At 43.3% G+C, this 27,348-nt stretch overlaps 1 protein-coding gene, 1 long non-coding RNA gene and 1 pseudogene across 3 annotated transcripts in view; 1 reads left to right on the forward strand and 2 right to left on the reverse strand.

The window, feature by feature from the left end:
* Positions 1-60: 60 nt before the first annotated feature.
* Positions 61-18,620, reverse strand: LOC132236550 (uncharacterized). The gene is made up of 3 exons (XR_009453323.1): positions 18,410-18,620; positions 15,902-16,051; positions 61-2,308 (listed from the first exon to the last, which is right to left on the reverse strand). It is a non-coding gene; the product is annotated as an uncharacterized LOC132236550 (long non-coding RNA).
* Positions 3,823-3,923, reverse strand: LOC132224319 (U6 spliceosomal RNA; annotated as a pseudogene).
* MYO1E (myosin IE) overlaps positions 16,112-27,348 on the forward strand; it is a 197,251-nt gene continuing 186,014 nt past the window's right edge. For both annotated transcript variants that reach the window (XM_059699613.1, XM_059699616.1), the window contains exon 1: positions 16,112-16,501. In XM_059699613.1, the coding sequence (XP_059555596.1) occupies positions 16,499-16,501 (3 nt within the window). In that variant the 5' untranslated portion in view covers positions 16,112-16,498. The remainder of the gene's footprint in view (positions 16,502-27,348) is intronic.

Raw genomic sequence — 27,348 nt, forward strand, 5'->3', positions numbered from 1 at the left:
TGGGAGGGAGGGGGGGGGGGCGGGGCGCGGGGGTGAGAGGCTTGCCACCGGCTTCCCCCAGCCTGAGTCAGGGGAGAGAGGAGATGCAGGAGCACATGGACCCCAGGTCATCTGCCCAGCTTCTGGGCCCCACCCACGTTCCTTGCGGTTCTGAACTATGGCTGCAGAACTGCCCTGCCTGCTTTTGGGTTGGGCTCACGCCATCTGACGAGGGTCAGAAGGTTTTGGGGTGATACAGGTCGTCTCCCAGCCTCCCAACCTAACTGACTGCACCTGACCTACGGGTGCGGAGATGGAACGCACGGTGGCCCTTCTCCAGTCCTCAGCCATCTTCAACGACCCTCCTCATGCTCCCGCTCTGCCCCCAGCCTAGGTACCAGGAAAGGTTATCTAATCAGAGAAACTCAAGTTTTCTGCTCACATGCTCTGCCTTTAAAGATCTCCCCTTTGGTCCTCACCCCGATAGTGCAGGAAGCTGCGAGGAGCAGAGGGGCCCTGTGCTTCATGTCCAAATCTGGCCTCAGGGCACCGAGGGGTGAGAGGTGGACTGTGGACCACTGAGCGCCCCCATCACCCTGTTCAGCGGGGAGACTGAGGTGGCATGACAACCTTTAGAAGTCATGAACTCCACCCTTCCCCCTGCCTCCCAGCCATGCTGGCAGTTAATACACAGTGATCTTGACTAAAGCATCTGGGGGAGGACCTGCAGAGATTATGAGTTAGAAGCAAACAACCTGGCATCCGTTTTTTTTGGAACACTGCAAGGGACCCAGAATTCTCTGCCCAGACATCCCCACGCTTGCTCCCGGGATAGAGCAGGCCTTGTCCAGGCCATGCCTTCCAAGGGTGACTCTGGTGTTGGTATGTTGCACCTCAGGCTTAACAAGTCAACCAAGAGTAGGTGTTGGGGGGCAGGGAAGGACTTGGATGTGTGAGCTGAGGGTTCCATATGGATATGCAGGGGATCCCTGCTGAAAGGGGCAAGAAACTCCAAGGAATCTAAGAACCCCCCATTTAAACCTGGACTTGCAGGTTGTCCTGAAGGTATTTTTGTCAAGGTAGGAGGTCAGAACATATTTTGTTTAATTACTTGTTAGCCTGATGTGTAACTTTATAATATAGAGACACACAGTGCGTGGGTCTCCATTTGTGCTCTTGTCTTGGGGCCAGTGACACTCCACACCCAAGCCTGCCGCCTCCTGGGGGAGAAGGCTTCAAGCTTCCTGGCTCAGGGGCCCAGGTGAGCCCACAGGCTGAACAGCCTCGCATTCGTGCCCTACTTTGGCTGAGAGTGGTCACCGGGCACTGAGTAAAGAATTCATCCTTATGGCCATGTTTTGCACAAACCCTATACTAGCTTTCCCATCGGTATTGCTTTGGGTATTAAACGGAATGTAAGTTTTATCTCGCTTCCAGGAGCCATTACACTTAATTCAACTGAACTATAGGCCTTGGCTCATGCCTCAGAAAGATGGGGTGGCTCACATTTGGTTGACAGCTTCTTTTCGCTGGGTGGCGTGAGCCAGCTGAGGGAGAAGGGAACAGTGTCAGGCACAAGAGTTCCCAGGAGGCAATTTGGGCAAAAAGGGGATGAAGCAGCTGCTAGGAGAGGGATTTTGAAAAAAGCAAAGCATATACAGGTATGCTGGGAGAAGTTTCACTATGTCTTATGAGGAACTTGCCTAACTTTGTATATATATATATATATATAATTGATTTCAGAGAGGAAGGGAGAGGGAAAGAGATAGAAACATCGATGATGAGAATCATTGCGTGCTCCCACTAGGGATTGAACCCACAACCCGTGCATGTGCCTTGAACGGGAATCAAATTGTAACCTCGGGGTTCACAGGTCGACCCTCAAACCACCGAGCCACACAGGCGGGGCAGAGCTTGCCTAACTTTCTCAAAGAAAAGTCGACATTATTTGAGACTGCTTATAGATTTGGATCTGTTCATTTGTTTTGGAGGAGAGAGTCTGAGAGATGGGCCCAAGTGCTGAGTCTGGCCGGAAGAGGACCTGGAGTGACAGCAGAGCTGCAAAGGGCCCGGGTGCATCCGGGTTAACTAAAGTAGGAGGACTGTGGGGCATCCGCACCTCTTTCCCAGAGCTGACTGCGTGAAGGCTTCAAAACAGATGGCCACATGTCTGAGCCCAAGACAGGGGTGCGGCAGCAGCTCGCGCAGGCTTCCTGGAAGATGAACTGAGAGATGAGCTGCATGCTTGGCCTTGGTTCACCAACCTCGGCTTTGGTTGTTTTGCTTTTCTGTTTTTACTATCAAAGTAGTTCGTGCTCATTAAGTAGAACTTGGGAAATAAAGGGAAAAGGAAAGGAAAAGAAAAATCATTCATTGCCCTATCATAGTAAATATCTATTATATTTCCCTCAAGGCTTTTTTTGTTCTTTGCATAGATGAGGGGTGAGTGTGTGGTGTGTGTGTGTGTGTGTGTGTGTGTGTGTGTGTGTGTGTGTGTGTGTCTGTGTGAGTGTCAGAGAGAGAGAAATTGATTTTAACATAATTGGATCCACTTCCCTGAAGCATACTTTTCAAGATAATAGGATTAATGTGATTTTTTTTAAAGTGCTAAAATGAGTCATTTTAGGATTATTGAGCAATTTCATGGGATTTGGTAAAAACCAAATTGACTTTTCTTTATCCTGTCATCAGGAATCATCCAATATTCAGCTGCTCTTCTCATGTTCAGTGGAAAGGATTGCAAGATATAAATCTAGAGACGTAGAGATAAGAACTATAACTAAGGCACATACTATGATGACTTCAATACTTAAATAAACTATTTCACAAACCTGAGTCCTTAGTCACAATAGACCTATTTCTGACTAAGGTTAAAGAGGTAAAAATCAGCCCTAGTTGGTTTGGCTCAGTAGATAGAGCGCTGGCCTATGGACTGAAGGGTCCTGGGTTCAATTCCAGTCTAGGGCACATGCCCAGGTTGCAGGCTTGATCCCCAGTGGGTGGGTGCATGGGGTGCAAGAGGCAGCCAGTCAATGATTCTCTCTCATCATGGATGTTTCTCTCTCTCTCCCCCTCTCCCTTCCTCTCTGAATATATATATATATATATATATATATATATATATATATATATATATATATATATATATATGATTTAAAAAATCAAGTTTAGTTGTATGAATTTTCTGACAAGTACTGCCCTAAAATGGATTAGGATTCCATTTTCCTGCAATAGGAACCTTCACATTTACTTGGTGACTTTTCTCGAAGATGAGCCATGGATGAAATCTGACATATCTAAGGATAGAATATCCACAGTATATCCAATGCCTGGTAAATTACATTTTACATTGAGCAAAGACCGAGGAACCAAACTCGCTTTGCTGTCGTCCCAAACACACAGAAGTGGACTCCGAGCTCATTCTTTTCTCGGTGAGTTTGAGAAAGTGTCCGGGGAGCGGCCTTTCCGGTCAGCTCAATCAGCTCTCACACGCCTGGGCCTTTGCTTCGGCAGACCCTTGTGTCCATGCTAATTCTGCGCCTCTCTAACGTGATCTTTAAGGCCGGCACAATATTTTTTAATGTTCTGAGTAATGTGTTTACAATGGTTCAAAAATCTAGCTGGATAAAACATACCCAGCCCCTGCTCCCACATCTCACAAACACTACTTGTGTTTGAGTTTCTTTGTGTCTTTTCCAAAATGTCTTCGTGTAAACATGAACACTAAGCTATTATTCCCCTGGCCCTACTTTCCTACACAGATAGCTTGATCTACATACTATTGCCTCACATATATGCTACTGTTTGATATATATACTAGTATGTACTTTGCTTTTTTATTTGTTTAATATGGAACCTTCATAAGTTTTCATGTTAACCTTTCACAGGAGTCATGCTAATCTATTCTGTATTGTCCAATTTTAGTATATGTGCTGCCAGAACATCTGTACTTTGTTTGTTTTTTTGTTTGTTTATTTTGTTTTTATTGATTTTAGAGAGAGGAAAGGAGAGAAAAAGGGAGAGAGAGAGAAACATTGATGTGACAGACAAACATCAATTGGTTGCCTTCTGTACTCACCCCAACCAGGAATTGAACCCACAACCTTTTGGCGTACGGGACGACGCTCCAACCAACTGAGTAAAGCTGGCCAGGGCTGTACTTTTAATTTTAACTTATCATACATCACAAAAATCTTCCCACATCAGTTCAGAGAGAAATTCCTCACTCTGTTTTAAAAGCTCTTTAAAATTTAAAATTAAACAATTTCATGTTGTCTCCTAATACATTTAACCAGTTCCACTAATGATAAACACTTGGGTTGTTGCCAATCTTTTGCTACGCCAATGACGCTTTGTAGACATATGCCAATTCGCCTTGTGCATGTACATCTTTGGATACATTCCCAGCGGCAGAAAGGCCGGGCCAGAGACAGCACAATGCTGCAATGTTGCTAGAAGGTGTCAAATTCCCCTCCATAGAGCTTTTACCTATTTATACTCCCACCAAAGATACAGAAGAAACCTGTTTCCCCACAGCCTTGCCAACAGAGCGATAAGGAGGGAGAGAAATTTAGGAAGGAGTCATGTGGCATCAAAAGCAACAACAGGACAACTAGATGAAAACTGCCAAAGGCACAGACAATATCAGTCAACCTGACATCTCCCCTGAGGTTCAACCAGCCTCTCGCAGCGATGCCTGGGCACCCCTGCTAGCTTCAATGCCGAACGCACTGCAGCGGGAGCCTCCTCTTGGCTTCTCCTTTTCTGCCAGTGGAAATCACCGTCACCTCACGTTTAAAATCTTGCAGGTAGACTTCCACTTTTTATCTTACAAACTCTAAATCTGTATGCTTTATTTTATAACAATGAGTGCATATTTCTTTAGTGATTGTAAACCAATGGTAATGCACTTAAAAGTCTAATCACTTTTCTTTGGGCTTTTATTTATCTATTCAACCACTTTTTATTCTGATAGTGTGTGTGTGTGTGTGTGTGTGTGTGTGTGTGTATGTGTGTGTGTGTTTCCTGGCAGATGCTTAGGGAAATGGTTTTAAATAACTTAAATGTATAGGAAAATTTATCAAGGAAAAAAATTCTATTTCTTTATAAATTACTAGAGGCCCGGTGCACAGTTTCGTGCACCAGTGGGGTCCCTCGGCCAGGCCTTCGATCTCTCGTAATCCAGGAGCCTTTGGAGGATGTTAGACTGCCAGTTTTGGCCTGATCCCTGCAGGCCAGGCTGAGGGACCCCACCAGTGCAGGAATCCATGCACTGGGCCTCTAGTATGCATATAAGATATTTGGTTAATCTCTTCCCACCCTCTCTCCTCCCCCTTCCCTCTGAGATTCATCAGTCTCTTCCATGTTTCCATGCCTGTGCATTGAGGTCTGCCCCTTGGTGGTCAGTGCGCATCATAGCTACCGGTCAAATGGTCGAACAGTTAAAGGGTCGTTCAGTCGCTTAGGCTTTTATATATATAGATTCCAAGCATCGTGCCTCCCACCAGCTACCACTCTCATACCCATGCCCAGTTTTTAAACTTAATAGAAATTAAGAAAAAAAATCTCTTAAAATATTTAAGTAATAGTAATTGGAAAAACAGTTATTGGAGCTGGGATACTATTTCAGGGCAAATTTATATACCTAGGTATATACCTAGCTGTGTGGTGGTATTTTTATGTGCTATAATGCACTTTTCAACCCACCAATGTCCCTTATTTAAATGCACATTCATATCCATTTGGAGAGAAATTGTACTTAAGTTAGAAGAGCTTATAAATGGCATAGGTGCTTGTTAGCATCACATGCTCAGTCAAATATAGAATTCCTTTGTGACCAATGGCTTATCAAAGTACCCTCCTGTGGGAAAGTATCACAACTTTGTCCCATTTGGCTGTATTTTGGGAGTTTCAGAAACTGTATATAGTAAAAGGGAGGGGCCATCTCCTGGTGCCCTTGACCTTTGTCCATTCACTTTGTGCAGATAAGAATATTACACACTAATGCACCTGAGCCATCTTTCTGATTCAGCATCAGGCCAAAAGCCACGTAAACATTTCATTGACCTCATGGACATGCTTCCTGCCAGCTCAACTCACAGTTCCATTCCATCTTTGTCAACCTACCAGCATTTGTTCAACTATGTTCCAACTAAGTTGCATTTAGCCTTATTGTTTTATCAAAATTAGTGAAATATGGGGAAAATATAAATGCAAACACCAGGAAGTGGAAGTGTAGCTCTCATAAATTTAGAACAATAGAGACAAAGAAGGAGGTCATGCCCTGACTGGTTTGGCTCAGTGGATAGAGCGCTGGCCTGCAGACTGAAAGGTCCCAGGTTCAATTCCAGTCAAGGGCATGTACCTTGGTTGCGGGCACATCCCCAGTAGGAGATGTGCAGGAGGCAGCTGATTGATGTTTCTCTCTCATCAATGTTTCTAACTCTCTATTCCTCTCCCTTCCTCTCTGTAAAAAATCAATAAAAAATTTTTTTTTTTTTTAAAAAAAGAAGGAGGTCATTAGGTATGCAGAAGGTGGTGGAACTCAGGAGGACAACTCATTCAGAAAACTGCATCAGTCACTATTCTAATCACTTTATAGGACTTAATTTAACAAATCCTCACAGTGCTATGTGAGAAATAAATGGTGGAGGTATATCATTATCTCTGTTTTTACAGATAAGGAAAACGATTCGCAATTCACAGAGAGGTAAATAGACTGAGCCAAATCAGAAGGCTGCCTTTTAGACTTTAGATGGTCACCTCTGCTCAGCTGGGATGGAGAAGCCCAAATTTAAAGAACATCTACTAAATTCTTTAATTATAACTTAATCTAAGAGACAAGGCACTTTTTATGCTATATTTTTATAGGAATTTTGTATTTTAGCTCTCTGAAAATAAAAATTTCTCCTTAAAGCCTGGCTGGTATGGCTCAGTGATTGAGCGTTGACCCAGGGACCAAGAGGTCACCGGTTCAATTCCTGGTTAGGGCACAAGCCCAGGTTTCGGGCTCGATCCCTGTAGGGGGCTTGCAGGAGGTAGCCAATTGCTGGTATTTCTCTATCATCAATGTTTCTATCTCTAAAAATCAACAAAAACATACTTTTAAAAACACATAAATCAGTTTTTGAATTTAATATATCTGACATTGGTGTGTATTTTCAGGAACATGTATATGAAAGTAGGAAGCCCCTGTGTTGTGTATGCTTTTGACATGCATGGGAAGATGTGAGAACCTACCACAGTGCCCTGCGAATGTTTGTGGTGGTGAGTGAAACAGTAATGTTCTGAAAACCATGCTGCCAACCTGCATGGTACCACCACCAAGAGACACTCTATTCAAATACATCCCTCTGTTGATAATGGGGGAGGCTATGCATGTGTGGGAGCAGGAGATACATGGGAGATCTCTGTACTTTTCCATCATTTCTGCTGTGAATCTAAAACTGCTCTACAAAATAAAAATTTCTCCCCAAGTGTTTGTTACAGTATCTTGAAAAAGATGTCATCTTAAACACACACACACCTATGTGTATATACAAATATTTATAGGCATATATAAACACACATTTATAAGTGCATAATAAAGGCAAAACATATGTCAGATCTTAAAATATATACATATATACATGTATGATGATAAAGTTGAAATGACAATGATTGCTGCAAAGCCCATACGTTTTTTTCTGTTGAAGAGGTGAATGGAACTGCCCTCAAGGTCTCACCAAGAAATTATGCATAAAAGAAGGCACTACACAGCTGCAGCGGGCAAACTGCTGAGTGCCCCAATTGGAGTGCCGACCATGGTCCATCCTCAGAGATTCTGTCCATAGTCACCCCCTCTCTTTGAAAAAAGAAAAAAAGTATTGATTGATTAGGGGCGGGGGGGGGAGAGAAAGGGAGACATCAATTTGTTGTTCCACTGATTTATGCACTCATTGATTGATTCCTGTATGTGCCCTGACGCACAACCTTGGTGTATTGGGATGACACTCCAGGGTCCTATTCACCATCTCTTTTCAACGGGGCGGTAGCTTTAAGACACCAACCCTGTGACAACATTTGCTTGGAATGCAACTGTACATACACCTTGTTCAAGCAGAGCCTTCTATAGGCTTGCTAGCAACTTGTGACCTGGCGTGGTTTGAAAGCTTGAGCTGGATGAGTCAGATTCTCTCTTTCTTTCTCTCCCTCCCTCCCTTTCTCTCTTAAACTGGAATCAAGAAACTCAGGCAAATTTCCAGTGAGCTGTGGGCAGCATTGCTAAAATGTAGTTTGGGGGCCTGAGTCAGGATCATGACAAACTAAAGACACTATGTAAACTGAAATTATGGGAAGAGGGGCCACTGTGAGTAAGTGGGAGAAACTGGACGAGACAGACAACATCCATCCATGCAGAGAAGCCAGGAAGCAGAAAAGGACCGAGAGCTTGCACAATCCTACCTTCCTTTGTGTTGTTTTCCCTGGGCCCCTGGGCATATATCCTTTTAAAATTTTTTTCTCATGAAGCAACCCAGGTGCCTTTTTTGTTGTTGTTGTTTCTCAATACTAAAAGAGACTAAATTGCAACAGCAGATAGCAGGAGGGAAAAAAAAAAAAGCCTCTGACAGTGGAGGACATCAATTAAAACAAAACAAACAAAAACACCCTACCAAAAACACAAAAAGACAGAACTATTCAGGGCCATGAAGTACAGTGGCAAACAGATGTTCCATTCAGTAGTCCCCAGGACCTCAGCTCAGGACAACCCAGTGAGATGATCAATACTTGTACAGATGACCTTGAGTCTTCAGGCACAAGCTTGCATGAGTTTCAGCATATTTTCAAAAGGCAATGAAGCATGTAGTTTACTTCCGAAAAGATTTTAAGTTAAAAAAGTTTGGTTCGCCGAAACCGGTTTGGCTCAGTGGATAGAGCGTCGGCCTGCGGACTGAAGGGTCCCAGGTTCGATTCCGGTCAAGGGCATGTACCTGTGTTGCGGGCATATCCCCAGTAGGAAATGTGCAGGAGGCAGCTGATCGATGTTTCTCTCTCATCGATGTTTCTAACTCTCTATCTCTCTCCCTTCCTCTCTGTAAAAAAATCAATAAAATATATTTAAAAAAAAAAAAAAGTTTGGTTCTTTAATAAGGTAAGGCTCATGCAGTTATTTGCTATTTTCCAGGTTTTCTTTAAGTGCAAATATTTATTTATGCATGCCTTGCCTTGTTCCAGTAGAGATTAAGGATGACGTACAAGAACACACAAAATCCAATCAGCTAGCATACTGACAGGGAGAAGAAGAAAGAAATGTAGTGTGTGGACATAGACATGAGCCAGGAGATTCAGATGTCCACCAAGCTCACTTCTGTGGAAAATTTCACTCCTGGATACATCAGAGAACACTAACTAGCATTACTCTTGGTTTAATCATTTCTCAAAATATTTTTTTAATTGATTTCAGGGAGGGAGGGAGAGAGAAAGAGAGAAGAAACATCAATGATGAGAGGGAATCATTGATTGGCTGTCCCCTGCATACCTGCTACTGAGGAACAAGCCTGCAACCTGGGCATGTGCCCTGACCTGGAATTGAACCATGACCTCCTGGTTCATAGGTTGATGCTCAACCATTAGCCACACCAGCTGGGCATTATTTAATCACTAGAGGCCTGGTGCATGAATTCGTGCGGAGGGGGTGGGGACCACCTGAGGCTGTCCCTCCACCCGCCACCGCACAGTTCCCCGCCTCCTCACCTCCTCCTTCCCTGACCACCACACTGCCACTGTGGCAGGAAGGCAGCTCCCAGCCCCTGGGGAAGGAAGAGGATGGGAGTGAGACAAATCCTTGTGTTGAGGGCTGGCTTTCAATAGATCACAGTGAGGGAGCTGCTCTGCTACCTAGGAAACCCCGACCCAGAGGCAGGTCTCTACAAACGGTTTAGCGCGGGGGGGTCGATGGGGGCCGGCCAGGGGAAGGGGCTGCGGGAGGTTGGCTGTGGGGATGCACTGACTACCAGGGGACAGCTCCCGCATTGAGTGTCTGCCCCGTGGTGGTCAGTGTGCATCATAGCGACTGGTCGTTCTGTCCTAACAGTCACTTAGGCTTTTAGATATAGAGATTTTTAAAACTGGAGAACAGTCAGGGCTTATCTTCTGGATGTAAAAAGTCAAATCTAAACTGGAAGAGCAGAAACCGGTTTGGCTCAGTGGATAGAGCGTCGGCCTGTGGACTGAAAGGTCCCAGGTTCGATTCCAGTCAAGGGCATGTACCTGGGTTGCGGGCACATCCCCAGTAGGAGGTGTGCAGGAGGCAGCTGATCGGTGTTTCTCTCTCATCGATGCTTCTGACTTTCTGTCTCTCTGCCTTCCTCTCCGTAAAAAATCAATAAAATATATTAAAAAAAATAAAATAAAATAAACACAATGACTATTAAAAAAAAATAATAAAACTGGAAGAAAATATTGGCTTAAATAGGAGAAAATATATTAGTAAATATATATAAACATACATTTAATAAGCTGAATATTTCTGTCCTTTTGGTAAAATAATTCCGTTATTTCAGTAAAATAATTGTTACAGTGTAGCAAAAAAATTTTATATTAATCAGCATCATATGACATTACCTAACCCTTAAAAATTCTCTGTTGCCCTAACTGGTTTGGCTCAGTGGATAGAGCGTCAGCCTGCAGACTGAAGGGTCCCAGGTTCGATTCCGGTCAAGGGCATGTACCTTGGTTGTGGGCACATCCCCAGTGGGAGGTGTGCAGGAGGCAGCTGATTGATGTTTCTAACGCTCAATCCCTCTCCCTTCCTCTCTGTAAAAAGTCAATAAAATATGTTTTTTAAAAAAATTCTCTGTAATATCCTTTTTTCAAATCAGCATTAACACATGAGGGTCCTGGCCAGTGTGGCTCGGTTGGTTGAGTGTCATCCCATGCACCAAGTGGTCGCTGGTTGGATTCCTGTCAGGGCACATGGGTTCGTTCCCCAGTAGGGGGCAAGCAGGAGGCAGCCAAACAACGTTTCTCTCATCAATGTTTGTCTCTCTCCCTCTCCCTTCCTCTGTCTCTAAAATCAGTAAAAAAAAAAAAAAAAAAAATTATATATTAAAAAAACATATTAGGTAAAGAACAAAAATGTTTAAAGTTGAGTTACACTCTACACAAATGTAATTCTTATGTCCCACAAAAAAGCACGAATTTTTCCAGGAGCCCTGGTTTGGAGAGGCTTTCGGGTTTTAGTAAGTGTGTTCCTGCTCGTACTGGGCCTACAGGAAGGAAAATTTCTTCTGATATGCATCCCTACTAGAGAGCCACGGCTCAGAGGGTAAGGGTTTGGGATTCAGAGTCAGGCAAATAGATTTGATGCGTGGTAGCTGAGTGATAGCTTGGGCAAGTTACTTTAAGCTCTCTACTTAGTTTCTTAACTACAAATAAAAGGAGTAGGGTTGTACGGAAGATTAAGTAAGATATTGTACAGTAAGCACTTAGCTAAGTAGCTGGTACCTACTGAACTGCATACATGATGCCTGTTCCAGTAGAGACTGATTACCTGGGAGATTTCTCTTTTTTTAATTTAAATTCTTTACTGTTAACAGTATTACATATGTATCCTTTTCCCCCATTGACCTCTCCCTGGCCACCCCCACCCCCCAGCACATGTCCCTACCCCTCTAGTGTCTGTGTCCAATGGTTATGCTTATATGCATGCATACAAGTCCTTTGGTTGATCTCTAATCTCCCCACCGCCCCACCCCCTTACCTGGGACATTTCACATTGATGTGATACAGGTCTATTTTTCCTCAATGTCTTGTTAAAGATTTTTGGCCTCATTTTCTCAATAACAAATTTTTCTTTTAATTGGGGTGTTGTGAATGCATTCTGATGTTCTTTTATGGCACTGACACGGAAACTAGTTTTATTGCTTTACATAATCCTCTGTTTGTTTTCCAAAAATGTATAAACGGTGATTTTTTCTTTTCTTTTCTTTTCTTTTTTTTTTTTTTTTTTTGCTTACAGATTCATATGGGAAATTGTGTTTTGTATCATCTTGATTTGTTTCTATTTTCCTTTTCATTCAGCTCCAGATAAATGCAGTTGATCATGCCAACAGATATATAAAGTCTCATCTGACTAGCTCCATCATGTGTCTAGAATGAGTTTTACAATTTTAAAAGCTGATTTCACTTCATTGCTACTATGATCTCGAATAAGAATAAATATCTGCTGGGGTCCAGCCCCAGTGGTCCAGGGGTTCCCAAAGGTGTGGACAGAGTCGGCGAAGAATGTTTTACCCGGAGACAGCGTTCAGAACTCTCTAGCTCTCTTTAGTCTCCGTGGATCTTCCTGTGCCTGGCTGAGGCCACAGAGAAAGGTCCCGAGGCAAGGTGAGCCTTTATTTTATAGTCAGAGGTAAACATAGTGACACTGTTCTTGTGAGTTTCACTTGTTTTTGTTCTTGTTGTACGTCCCTCAGCCCATTAGCTTCCCAGGTAAGATCTAGGGAGCATCATAAGGTCAAGCCTAATTATGCTTAAGAGGACTGTGCCCTCTAAGCTGGGACTTGTTTGTGACTTTGCCAACAGGTCAGTCCGAGGCTTAACCTTATAGAGGCTCCCCACAAAAATCTGGTAATATATTAGAGTCCTCTGAAAAGTAAGTGTAAATCAAGAAAATTGGGGGGAGGGAGGGAATTGAAGGGTTTGGGCGGAGGATGAATTTGGTAAAAAAAAAAATCAAAAAAAAAATCTAGGATGACCATAATTTATTATTCAAACTAGGCCTTTTTAGGGATGCAAGAAGGGTACAGTTAATTATTTCACTGAGATAAAGGCATAAATCAGGACTCTCCCAGAGAAACCAGAACATACCATCACCCTTGCCAAAACTGACAACGTACCTCCCTAAGATAGGAATGGAATAAGGTAGGCTTAAAGGGATTCTCCATGAAATTATAGGCTCTACCAAATGATCGCACACTATATTCTATGTTCAGACTGAACTAGTGGGTTCTGCTTTGAGAAGGCAAGGAGAACTTCTGCCCTTATACTATCAGACTTAATTCTAATCCTTATATCTGAAGAAAAACACAGTGATGGATACAAGGTCCAGAGAGGCATAACGAATCTGATCCAGAGCTATGAGTTCTAATGTTTTGGCATTTATGGAATCTTTGAGAATTTGATGAAAGCTATTAACTCTCCCTGAAGAAAAGGGCACACATAAACAGCCCCTCCCCCTCTTGGCATGCATTTCAGAGGGCCACAGTTGGTCAGATCTCACCCAGGGACCCAGGTCTGAATCTCTAACCTAGATATAGTACAGGTGAAGGGAAAGAGAAACCAACATTTATTAACGATCTTTACACAACTTTCATTTCATATTCACGGCAATCTATTTTATAGATAAGGGAACTGAGGTTCAGAAAATTGAGATCTCACAGCTATTTAGATGGAAAGGCAAACTTCAAAGTCAGGATTATGTGTCGCTAAATCCCACAATCTAAGTACTCCTTAGACATAAAAATTAATATATATTTATATTTCAGTCTGGAAAGGAATCTAATTACAAAACTAGGGACCTGGTGCATGAATTCATGCACAGGTGGGGTCCAGCCAGCAGGCCTCAGTAGGGGCCCATTGGGCCAGGCCAGCCAGGGGGAGGGGAGGGAAGTTGGCTGACCCCGCCCCCTGGTTGAACTCCCAGTTGAAATCCAGGTCGAGGGGACAATTTGTATATTAGCCTTTTATTATATAGGATCAGCAAAAACGAATACAAGCATAGTTCTTCATCAAAGTCCTACCTGAAGTTAGTAATACGTTTTGAAACTGGAAAGAGATTATTAGGGCAAATAAAAGTAAGCATTAAAAAAAAAATCTCAACCAACAAATAGTGTCCCGGCAGTTTTAGAGCCCTGAACACTGTGGATCAGTTGGGTGAGCATCCTCCTGTGCATGGAGAGGGTACTGGTTCGATTTCTGGTCAAGGTACATGCCTGGGTTTGGGGTTCCATCCCTGGTGGAGGGCGTGCAGGAGGCAGCTGATTGATGTTACATTCTCACATCGATGTCTCTCTCTTCTCCCTTCCTCTCTAAAAATCAGTAAAAACGGTTCTTTTTTTTAAAGGTAGTTTTAGATAAATCCAAGATTGAATAGGTTGTTGCTAGGTTATTAAGTAATTTTAAGTGTCTCATTGTATCCCTGGGTTAACCTTGGGGAAAACAACCAGGTCTTGGCCTGTATTACTTGAAGCCCGTGTCAATCCAGCTGCTGGTCAGCACTGACCACGGTAGCACGGGCAACGTGTTATTTTCAACCTAAAGTAGTGCTTCTTGTGCTGGTAAGCTCACATGTCCCTCTCGGTAATGCCTGGGCAATAGTTCCTAAAGTGCCTGATGGTTTTCTGAAGCTGATGTGCCCCTGAGACATGGAATCAGATTTACCTGAGAATTTGGTGAGTCACATCTGTTTGTACCTAGCAATGCCTAGTGCATAGGGAGCACTCAACAGATGTCTGTTTCCTTTACAGTCTATACTAAGGCCTCTGCCAGGTGAATTTTCTAACCTAAACTATAGCTACAAATATGGCAGTCCCTCACACGAAGGTACTATCACTTCTCATTATATTTGTACTTTTCTTGCAATTATTTATTGGTTTAAAATTTGTCTTCTCTCTCCCTCATTCCAAAATCAGACGCTCAGTGGAGGCACAGGCCATGACACTCACAGTGGCTGTGCTGACCTGTACAGTAGGCATTCAGTTATATCTATTGCCAAACTGTGTGGATGATTACTGTAAGAATTAAGTCAACATGATTTTCTTTCCATTCTTAAAGTACAGATATTGCATACTATAGATTCACCTCTTTAAAAGGTACAATTCAGTGGCTTTCAGTATATTTACAAAGCTGTGCCACCATCGCCACTGTCTAATTCCAGAATATTTTCATTGCCCCAAGAAGAAGATGCATATCCTGTAGCAGTTACTCCCATCTCTCCCTCCTCCCAGCCCCTGGCAATCACTCTTTACTTTGTCTCCATAGAGTTGCCCCATTCTCTACTTTCATGTAAGTGGAATCATATGATAGACAGTCTTTTGTGTCTGGCTTCTTTCAATTAACATAATATTTTCCAGGTTCATCTATGTTGTAGCATGTGTCAGGAGCTCCTTCCTTTTTAATGGCTCATTAATATTCCGTGGTGTGGACATACTGCATTTTTGTTTACCCATTCTAGACAAAATGATTTTAAGCATCCATTCCAACTTTAGAATGCTACATTCAAGTGAATGGCCACCACCTCGGTTCTTAAAGTAAATCAGTAAATCATTATGTTTCATAGTTGTTCTGTGCCTTCGAGTTTTCAAACCTTTCCACAGACCCCACGATCCTGTTATAACCCATCAAGTTTACTTCCGGAACCCTTAAAACACTAAAATCAGATTCCTTACCTGTTTCAGGATTCTGCTTTTCCCCACCCCATATTCTCCTAACTGCCCACGTGAGTTCTCGAAACCCCTCACTCTGGAATGATGTACTTTTACAGTTCTGATTGTCCTGCTAATTGCTCTCAACAGATTTGGGTAGACTAAGGTTGAAGGGTGCTTTCTCCCCACTTATCTCTCCCCTGTCCTGTTTGCTGCACGTGCAACTTCACAAAATAGGAGGGAGTGGGGGGGGGGGCTTCCTTTGTTTTCCAAGGAAATTCAGGTAAAAGGAGGGGTGGGGGAAATGGTATTTTTTACTTTCCTCACAATCCAGACATTGGAAAGAAAAAGGATTTCCTTTGGGTTGCTGCCATAACTCTGATCTTTTATGCTGATAAAATATTTCCTCCTAAAAAAAAAAAAAAGTTATGGGAAAATCATACCACTTCAGCTGGGAAGCTACAGCGACTCTAACTTTCGCGTTAAGAAGCGAAAGAGAGAAAACAGGAGAGGTTTACTTCTGTTTCACAGTTTTCTTCCTGACAGTTCCGTCTGGCCGCCGGGAGCGAGCCGGGTCTGCGGCGCGGAGAACTACAGGATCCAGAGGGCTTTGGAAACGCCACCAGCTCCAAGCTTGTTGGCTGCTACGGTTTCCCTAAGGAGTGACGCTGCGAAAACAAACCCTGATTGGCCAGGCCCGAGCTGAATTCTCCATTTATGGACAGATTGCCCTGCCCGAGCCGAGAGTCGGCCGGAGGAGTACGGAGTTAGTGGCCGAAGAAAGAGGAGCGAGGCAGGGCAGCCAGGCAGACGCGCGGAGAGCATCGGACGCAGCCAGGCTGACGGCGAGCGCCCGGCCCGAGGGGACCCCTGCCCTGGGCAGCATGCGTCCCTCCTGCTGAGTAGCCTCCCTGCCGCCCTCACCTAGCGCCGCGGATCCCGCCTGGATGGAGTCCCCCTAGGGTTCCCATCGGCTCCTGTGAGTGCTTGGGTGACGAGAGCCCGGTTTTGGCGAAGGGAACCAACTTTTGAAGTTTGCCCAGGAGACTTCATTCCAAGAGTCCCAGCTCCCCCGCAGCCCGACCAGCAGAGGCGCGACCGCGGTGCGAGTCACCATGGTGAGTTGGCCGCGCAGCGTCCCAGGGCGCCTGACCCCGGGCTGGGGCAGGAAGCCTCCGCGCTGGGCACCCACCTTGGGCGCGCTGCCCAGGCCAGGGGTGGAGAAGGTGGACGCCGGAGTCGGCACGTCGTGATCTCTGATTTCCTACTGCTTTCCTGCGCCCGGGGACGGGGGAGAGGGAGCGAGAGGCCAAGGAAAACTTTCTTTCCAGTCGTTTTCGGCGTCGCGAAACTTTTTGTGGCCGGGTAGCGATGGCTGCCAGCTGTCGGAAGCCAGGGTGTGGGGAGATGGGTGTGCAGGGTCACGGCGCTTGGAGAGGGGGGTCCCTTTCCTCCTGCTGGGGAGATGGGGCAGTCGCCGGTCCACCTCTGGTCCCACCGGCCGGGGCGCAGATCGCCGGCACGTTGGCGCGGGAGCCGGCCGGCTGCGCCCCCTCGGTCTCCGCGCGCCCCTCCCACCCGCGGGCACCGGCGCGGGCTGCCTCGCTCTCCCCCTCCGCCCGGCCGCCGGCCTCCGCACGCTGGTAGGGCCGGCGCGGGCTGCACAAAGGCCGCCGGGGGCCCCAGGTAGGGCGAGCACCTGGCGGAGGGCAGGCGCCGGAGAGCGAAAGGGACCGGGTGCCGCTCCGAACTACGCTGGCCTGGGCTCGGCGAGGAGCCGCCGGGGGGGTCTTTGCTCTCCAGAGGCGAACTAAGCACCCCCGCCCCCACTCCCACCCCTTCCCCGGTGCGAGGTGACCGGCCCTTTTCGGGTGTCTGGTGAACGGCTTGCACGGGAGGAAGTCGAGTTTTTTGTTCCTTTTCCGTTGGCACTTGGGGAATACCTGGAAGTGGCCGGCTTTTTCTCTAACTTATTATGACTTTTCCTCCTTTGCCCCAAGTCCCCGCCCCAGCCACCCCGCCCCACAGCCTTAGCCGCACCCCCGGGGCTACGGTGTGCTTTACTTTCCCAGGCACAAAAGCCAGGGCTCGATTTTGAAGGGGTTGGCCGTCCATCGGAAGAAAGACGACCAAGTTCTACTGCAAGGCTGTCTCGTTTCCACACTGGAATACGCCTGCGTAGGTGGACGGACAGGTCCTCTTCTGGTTGGGTTGGTTTTTAATGACTGAAAGTGCAGCCAAGTCAGAATGATAACCAGGACAGCGCTCATTTAACTATCTACCCCGCGTGACCAGCCTGAGGGGCGTGTAGCTCAGGCCCTTCGGAACCGGCGTCCAAAACCGAAAAGGAGCCCCTGGCCCAGTGCTGGGTTTGTTCAAAAGTGTAATTAAAAACCAACAACGTATTTAAAAGGACAGTCTTGACCAAAGATTTTTTTTTCCACATAGTCCAAAATGATACCACCTTTGCCCCCTACCTAAGAAGACACTTAATCTGCAAATAAATTTCCTCGCTCAGTCTTAGGGTTTAAGAAGCACGTCTACCCCACCTTGTTTTGGGAACACCTATGAAGAACCATTTACTTAAGCTGAGTGTGTGTCTGGGTGGAGCTACCTAACTGGGCCACCGCCTAATTGGCCACTTAAACTTAAGCAGTATGATAGCCCTAGTACTTTAGAATTGCTATAATTATTTTCCATGGCTCAATATTTGTAAAAAAAGAAAGAAAGAAAGAAATCAATGTGTTTTTTGTAAAGAGCTTAAAGAATCTTACTGAATTCAAATGCTTGAGTGAGTGGTACCCTGAGAAAATTAACTTTCCCTTAGTGAACCTATTTTTCATGCTGGGCAGGCTAAAAACTAGTCCAGCCTCCTCTTTTTGGTGACTTCATGAACCCGGTGCTCAGTTCGGCCCCATTGCTGATGAAGGAGGTGATGGGGCATGTGGATACAGGGGAGGATGTTGAGCAAGAGCGTGGTTTCCAGAATCGTGTAGCGTGTCTATGGGAGGACAGGTGGGACTTACCTGTGGATGGCTTCCCTGCCAGCAGCACAGATGGCCATGTTGTGGGCCGCCTGGAGACTATCTGTGCATCAGATACGGTTGCCGAGGCCGCGATTCCCTGACAGAAAAGTTGAAACAGCTGGCTGTCCTGAAATAGGAGATTTGCCGTGGCTTCATCTACTGGATCTAGAGTAATCTGGCAAAAATTCAACAAATCATTTCTTTGCTGGCTTGAAACATTGCATTTGTTCACTAGGTGAGTGAGGTTGCCTTAGAACAGAGATCAGTCTCTCAAATAGGAAGAACTCTCCGTTATGACGTTTTAATGTTTATATAAGACCCTTTGAGCCAAATGAGGCTTCACATCTTTCTGGGTCTGCCCAGCTGCATCCCCCAGCTGCTTAGAACAGGAAGAGCCGGGGCATTGCCTTCCGCGGGTGTGGCTGAGGGTTAGCGTGGAGAATATAATTCATCAGCCCCTTGGCTGGGCTGTAAGGAGGGCACCTGTGCTGTGGTGTGTGTGTGTGTGTGTGTGTGTGTGTGTGTGTGTGTGTGTCCATGGCCTTTTAGGAAGTCTGGCAGGTCTCCATTAGGAAGGCTGTCCACCAAGACTCACGCAGTTGTGACTCATGAGAAAGACTGCCATTTTCTGACGTATGAACACAATATATAGTTTATATTTACCTGATATCTTCCTTCTGAAAACTCACTTTGGGACACTTTTCTCCATCTTTGGAAAACCGAGACTACTACTCCTAGGCAACAGAAATTTTTAGCAGACTTGAAGAACTGAGGGGAAAAAAATCTGATGTCTTTATAATTTTGTGTACATTAGTTAGGGTATGACAATCTCTTTTGACTTTACTTAAAGTCAGGTTTAAAATTTTAAATTTAGCCCGGCTGGTGTGGCTCAGTAGTTGAGCATCGCCTATGAACCAGGAGGTCACAGTTCAATTTACATCACCAGTGTAGGGCATGCAGGAGGCAGCCAATCTGTGATTCTCTCTCATCACTGATGTTTCTATCCCTTTCTCCCTCTTCTTTCCTCTCTCTGAAATCAATTTAAAAAAACATATTAAATTTTTAAATTTAACTTATGGCTTCCTTCCTAGAATCTTGCTTTATCATCATCCACAAAGGAAGCTCTGCTTTTGTGGCCATGACCAGTATGGCCTGCTGAGGACTGGAGCCCGTGTCTATAACTCTGCTGTATACTTTGGACCTAGAAATGATGATTCATAGGTCTTCTGTGACTTAGGTAGACTGAAATATTTGAGTAATCGGTATTGGCCATCTCCTCAGAATATGTTCAAGATATGTTTCCTTGTCCTTACTTGCATGTTACTTGTGAGTAAACTGCAGATGTTACACACAGGAATAGACCTGTGAAAGTAGAAATCTGATGGATAGCTGACTACAAGGTAGGTAAGTTCCTTTGGGCCTTGAAGGCATGACATGTATTTAGAAAGTCTGGAATCCATTTCAAATACGTGTTTTTGGGAATGTAACCTAGTCCATCCCCACTGATTAGTTTATCAGATTGCTAAGTAGTTTCCTGGCCAAAACAACACAATATGACAAAACAAAACGAGACAGAAATGGGATAAAGTGCCTGGCTGGTGTTGCTAAGTGGTTAGAGCATAGGCCTGTGCACCTCAGGGTCCTGGGTTCAATTCCCACCGTACCAGGTTTGATCCCCTGCCCCATTTGGGGCACGTGTGGGAGACAACCAATTGATGTATCTCTCAGATTGATGTCTCTCTCTCTTCCTTCCTCTTACTTTTCCTCCCTTTCACTCTAAAAATCAATTGAAAAAATATCCTCTGGTGAGGATTAACAACAACAATAACAAAACAAATACACCAAAAAATGGGATAAAGTGCAGAAAAGATTTGATGGAGGCAAGGAGGGAGAGGGAGGGAAAAGTGGAGGAAGCAGACATTTGCAGAAGCTGAAAGCCACCGTTTTGCCCAGGATTTCAGCTGTCAGTGGTTGCAAACTCAGCTGTCTATAGAGGCCAGGATAGTTTCTGATGGAGTGAGGTTGGCCTCCTGAGAGAGTAAATATGGAACATATACCCATCTAAAGAGACACCATTACTTGATCCTAGGTCATAGTTACATCAACCATATTACCAAATCATCTTTTTTTTTTTTTCTTAGAGAAGCTGGAAATCCAGATTTTAATGCCAGAAGGCGCATTTTTTAAGTGTTCCGATCATCACTGAGAGGCCAGACAAACACCTGCAGGCCAGCTCTTTGCAGCCATTCGGAAAATCTCAAAGTGGTGGCCTGTGAACCACAGCGCTTCCTTCCTGTCACTCACCAGTGGCAACGTCTAAACTTTAGCCACATACTCAGAAATGGTGTTAGATTTTTATTGATAAAGTCACACCTTCCCACTGAGTTTCCATTGAGAACAAGCTAGTGCCTGGGCCTATGGAATCTCTTAGCTATGAAACGGGAAATCAGCATCCAGCTGCTACTATTCAGAGCCATCTAAACACCAGTGAGATAGTTCTGTGAGTGGTGGCTATAAATTGAACTTCTCTTTCTTAACCCATCAATTCCCTCCTCAGTGACAATACCAATCTACCCCCCAATATTGTATGATGCACCTCTTTTATTAGTCCTTTCCCAGTTGATTCTCATGAATTCAAGGTCTGTTTCAGGGGTCTGTTCTTGGGAATAGATAATGAGCATTTTGGTAAATACGACTTTTTGCTCCTTAGTGTTAATGTATGAACTCATGTGAGACTAAATGAAAGAGAACATGGAGTGCTTTTCATTTCCTGAGGGGGGTTGAGTCTTATTAGTTAGTAGGAACTTATGAAGGCTCTTTTCATCAGCTTCAAAAAGCAGAAATATTTTGAAACCTTTATACAAGTGCAAGGTATTATGAACTTCATAATGGGATATATAGGATTACATGCAATTGTGATTTTCCAAGTTTGAGCCATCTACTATTTTGTTTTTACAAAGATGCATGTTTTTATTAATATGTGATTAAAATGATTTTCTCCTTGGTGAGTTTTTAATTTTTTTTTTTAACCTTGCTGAGACTTGATATTTACAGAGCAAATTAGGGGTAAAAGGTTAAATGCCAACGGTATTAAAAATAAACATCTTGGCCTTATAAGCACATTCTGTAATAATGGTAAACAAATTATGTTTTGAGTTTCAACTTCAGAATTTATTTTGGCAGAGACAAAAGGTTTTGGGGCATCCTAGCAAAGTTTTTGTTGTTGTTGTTGCTTTTTTTTTTTTTTTTTTTTTACATATCTTTAGGACAGCTACACTTGAGGAGAGAAGTAGAACTCTAAGAATCTCCCCTAAATAGTGACATTGGCTTTGGCTAACCGGGGAACTTACACTGTACATCCATCAGCCCTCCTTCTGAGTTGCCAACCTGGGAACAATGTCATTAACATTGTTCAAAGCATTTTAGAATGGCCTTTTTTTTTTTTTACTTCCTTTGTGACCTAAAATGTTTGTATCCACCCTGATCATCATCGTACTCACCAGAATTAGCACCAGGTTCTTCTGAGCTGTTTCCAGAAGTTACATTCTGCCTCAACGGAGGAAAAATGGGCCCTACTGAAGATAAGCAATATCGTGTAGAACAGGCTGTGGAGGCCAGAGAGGAGGTGGCTCTTTCCAGGATCAAGTACAGGAACTGCTCTGAAGGGACCATACTCTCTTGTGTGTTCTGAGTTCTGATGTGCTTGTTAAAAATTCATTCACAGGACTTTATGATCATATGCTACATTGTAGAAAGTGAAACACACACTCCATTGTAGAAAGCCCAGGAGCAAGCTTAAGAATTCTGTCCTAAATCTTTTGCGTGACTTCACGGAGATCTAGAGGAGTTAGATGACTTCTCAAGTCTCAGAGCTAGGTTTTGGCTGAGCTGGTGCCAGAATCCAGTTTTTCTGATGGCAATCGAAAAAGGCTTTGCCCCCAAACCATGATGGTGGGTTAGAGTCTATTTCCATAGAGTCTAAACATGACCAGGTAATTTTCTTTCTGGGATTTTATTTATTTATTTATTTATTTATTTATTTATTTATTTAAAGACACATTTCATTGATTTTTCACAGAGAGGAAGGGAGAGGGATAGAGAGTCAGAAACATCGATGAGAGAGAAACATCGATCAGTTGCCTCCTGCACCCCCCCCCACCCCCCACCCTCCACCCCCCACTGGGGATGTGCTTGCAACCAAGGTACATGCCCTTGACTGGAATCGAACCTGGGATCCTTCAGTCCGCAGGCCGACGCTCCATCCACTAAGCCAAACCGGTCAGGGCCTTTCTGGGATTTTAAAAATGCCTGCTTGGAGATGGAAGATTGCTACCTATTTTTGATTCATTACTATATTAACATTAAAAGATTATAAGAAGTAAATCAGAATAATTCACCCATAACAACACTACCCTAATGGTATTATCTTCATGTCTTTGGGTTTCCTTCTAGTCTATCCAAAACACAACATTTTATGTACTTATAATTATGGGACAGATAAACAATTTGTGCTCTGTATTTCCCCATTTATTTTTTAAATCCTTTTCCTTGGTAAGCATATTTTTATCATTTTGGTGGTGGTATAATAATCCCATGTTGCCCAATTACCCAATCTGAGTCATAACTGTACAGAGACCTCTCCTGTTGGGACAGTATCATTGTGTGATGCTGTGCGTTGGGAAGGGTGCCTCCTGCTCCCACTAGAACTGCTCTGGTCTGTAATGTGCTGCTCCTGTCAGTCCTCAGACCTGGAGCCCTTCTTTGATGTAGAGTCTGGAGCCAGACAGGCAGGCTTGGGGTGCACTACACACTCCCAAGTCCTGGCCCAGAGGTGGGAACTGTTGGTATTGCACTTAGATTATGGTGTTGGCATGCAAATGTGACACCAATGGGTGCGCAAGCCTCTGGCTCCAGCTTGGCAAATATGAGTGGTCTTGTCAGAGAACGCAAGTGGTTGGAGGTGGAGGGCTTTGATCCCTAAAGTGGAGAAGACAGAGCAGCTGCACAGGAGGTTAGCATACATGCTTGACATGTACTAGTAAGCATTCTTACCAAATATGATGGCACCACTGGGAATCCAAGATGACTTAAGTACTGCCTCTGCTTATGACGCACTCATAGTCTAGTGGGGAAATGATAACAGAAGGTTTTCATAGAAGTGATTTCATTTCAATCTTACACCAATGATGGTTTTTGTTGCCATTTTATAGGTTAAAAAAAACAACAACAAAGTGTGGCCAGGTAAAGAGAATTGCTCTGGGCCATACAACTTGTATATCATAAACCAAGCCTGCTGACTTTATGCTCTTCCAAAAGCAATTAGTTATTTCTAAAGTTGAAATTTCTGAATCCAAGTATCTGTATAACACTTCATCATTTCATATACTCCCACGGGAAGGCAAGCTTGATTTTAAAAATCATCTATTTTAGCTCATTTTACTTACTAATACCAGGGTGGAATAACTTAGACCTAAGAACATAGTCTATTATGACTAGTAATGGTCCAGATTTTAATTTCTTTGTTTTGGACCTTCGAATATCAGTTTTGGGGCTAGATGACATCACACTGGAAACAAGCATGAAAGCAGAAGTCATGCTAGAAAGATTTTTTTTTATCTCAATTAGATTTAAAGGATAGAAAATAAGGGAAATGAAATAACCACAAGAAATTCAGTTCTTTAGTCCATATATACATGACAGAAAACAAATAGGATGTCATATCATTAGTATCTTAGTAATTTAATTGGTGTGACCAGCATTTGATGTTGATAGCAACTTAGCATAGTATTACCTGGTAACAGTGATGGGTAGAACCAAAATTTAACATGGGTCATCATGTTTTGGACAGTATCATTGTCTGACTCTAAGGAATTTTCAACAACAACAAAAAAATATGTTTGTTTTTTGTGTCCCCAAGGAGATGCAGACCTCTGTAATGGGAAATTTTGGATTTGAATGTAATAATAGCATTGATTGAGCTGTCCTAGGGTGGAAGTAAAGACAGCTTCCTCCAAGACTTGGGAATGTGCTAATGCAGAAATACCTCTGCAAAGTGTTACAATCAGATTGTCAGAGTCCTGAGGTCCTCTGAAGACGTGCTGGGAGCTATTGACCTGACCTGTTCCTTGACAACGTTTGCAATCGCAAAAACAAGCAACAAGGAACAATCTAAATGTCCACCAGTAGAGAAATGCATAAAGATGAGATTTATTGATAATAGAGTATCGATCTCACAAAAGGAGTGGTTGGTGAGAAGCGAGTTATAGAAAGATACCTATAATATAAAACCATTTGAGAAAAATTTAGGGGAGGGGGTTGGGAAACTGGGTGAGAAAGGTGAAGGGGTTAAGAAGTACAGATTAGTAGTTACAAAAAAAGTCACGGGGATGTAAAGTGCAGCCTAGTGAATATAGTTAATAATATTGTAATGACTATGCTGTACCTGAAGCTAATACAAAATAATATTGAATGTAAACTGTAACTGAAAAAAATTGTAAATAAAAGACTAAAAACAACTTAAAAACACAGAAGAAGACGGTGTATATTGTTTGGGGATATATATGTATATACATATATATTTGTGTATATATTCTTTTCAAAATATAAATCAGTGGACTAGAAAGATGCCCAGTTCAAGCTGCTGAAGGGGGCAGGCGGAAAGCAAGAGGCCAGTCGGTGGACTAACTTTAATGTTATCAGTAATGTTTTAATTGCTTTATATATAAAAATCCCAAAGCACCGTGATAAAACAGTATCATTAATTCTGGGCAGTGTGAACATAGACATGTACGATATTCTCCATAGTTTTAACATCTTTTTCCAGTTAAGAACAAATACACATACACATACAATTCTTCATATAATTTTAGGAGGTTCATAAACTTCCAAAACCCATGCAAAATTCTTCCAAAAGTAGCAAACATTGTCTTGAGATGAATATTAGGGAATATGTTTAATTTTGGATCTACGTCACATTGTATTGGGAGTTGAGAATAATCAAACCAATAGTTAAGTTCCATTGAGTGTTACATAAAGTGTTGTTAGTGATTACTCCCCAGGGGGTTCAGTACATCTTAGCATCTTTTAGTCATCTTTTCTTACCCTGTTGTGTCTGTTAGCTTTTGGTATAACAATGCAAACTGGGCGACTTAACTAATACATATTTATTATTTCTTATGATTTTGTGCATCAACTGGACAGTTCTGGGCTGGACTGACTCATCAGATCCCTATGGTCACTGGTGACTTGGCTGGGAATGGAGGATCTAGGATGACTTCACTCCCATGTCTGATAGTTGGTGCAATTTCAGTTGGCACAATAGAGATGACTTGGCCCTGTATCTCCTGTTACAATAGGCTAGTCCTGGTTTGTTTACTTAGCACTGGTCACAGGGTTCCCAAGCACAGCTAAAGAGAAAGCAAATGCCAGTGCACACGCATCTTTTAAACCTCTGCTTGCTATTGTCCCATTGGCCATAGCAAATCACACAGGAGAGGACTACCTGGGGGCTCAGATACAGGTCTCCACCCACAGCTGTCTCTTTCAGTGTGCCTTAATTGGGTGAATACATCGAGGCAGGAATAGATAGATTCAGTGGCAGCACCAGTTTTTCCGGGCTGACCCTCTGAACCCCTGTGTATAACGGAACCCCCATGGACCCTGATATGTCCACTGCTGTTTTCCCAAAGAATGAGAAATTGGAACTGCAGGGTTTTTTTAAATTACAAAATGGAGACTCAGTATGATTTTTATTTTTATTTTTTTAAGTTTATTTTTTATTGTTGACTCATTATGATTTTTAAATTGCTATTTTTGTTAGGAAAACGGTAAAAGCAGAAGCAAACAAAAAGAAAATTCATTTCTATCTGTTAATGAGAGCTTTGTGAAAATAACAAACATTTTATAATTAAGTTCAAATTGGGAGAGCAGTGAATCATGCCCAACAAGACTGGACTAGATGGCCTGTTGGACATAAGGGTGGAATAATATTGTTGGAACAGGTGGGGACAATACTGCTTGTTGCCCAATTCCGCCTTTTCAGCCAACACTGAGCTGTTTATGTGGAGAAAGACATTTTTCTCACACAAAAATACTTTTTTTGTCTTGATTGAAAGTCATCTCTTTTGGACTGTAAGATGGTTGGTTCTTAAAATAACACTGTGTCAATTCCATATTCTGTGCTATCTGTGGGCTTCTCAACAAAATGTAAATTGAATAGGATTAATTTAGTTTTGTGTTCAGGTCTCAAAAAATCCATTAACTATGGATATTTCAGTTTGACTTTCTCCTCACTTTCTAAATGAAAAAAAAAAAAAAAGACTAACGTTCGACAAATAGGAAGAAAACGCATCCCCCAACTTTGATAATTGAAAACTCATGGCCAATCTTATTTTCTCCATTTTGTTATGTGGTGCATCACATTGATTGATTTGTGGATGTTGAGCCATCCTTGCATACCTGGAATAAATCCCTCTTGATGATGGTTTATGATCCTTTTAATGTCTTATTGAATTCAGTTTGCTAGTGTTTTGTTGAGAATTTTTGCATCTATGTTTATCAGGAATGTTGGCCTGTGATTTTCTTATAGTGTCCTTGTCTGGTTTTGATGTCAAGGTAATGCTGGCCTTGTAAAATGAGTTTGGAAGTGTTCCCTCCTCTTCTGTTTTTTGGAAGGGTCTGAGAAAGATTGGCATTACTTCTTTAAATATTTGGTAGAAAATTCACCATTGGAGCCATCTGTTTCTGGACTTTATTGGGAGGTTTTTGACTAGTGACTTAATCTCTTTACTAGTAATCAGTCTGTTCATATTTTCTATTTCTTTATGATCCAGTCTTGGTAGGTTGCATATTTCCAGAAATTTATCCATTTCTTCTGGGTTGTCTAATTTGTTGGCATATAATCGTTCCAATCTTGTTTTCTCTCTTCTCACCTTCCCTTG

The sequence above is a fragment of the Myotis daubentonii genome, chromosome 1, assembly GCF_963259705.1.
Source record: "Myotis daubentonii chromosome 1, mMyoDau2.1, whole genome shotgun sequence".
Classification (NCBI taxonomy): domain Eukaryota; kingdom Metazoa; phylum Chordata; class Mammalia; order Chiroptera; family Vespertilionidae; genus Myotis; species Myotis daubentonii.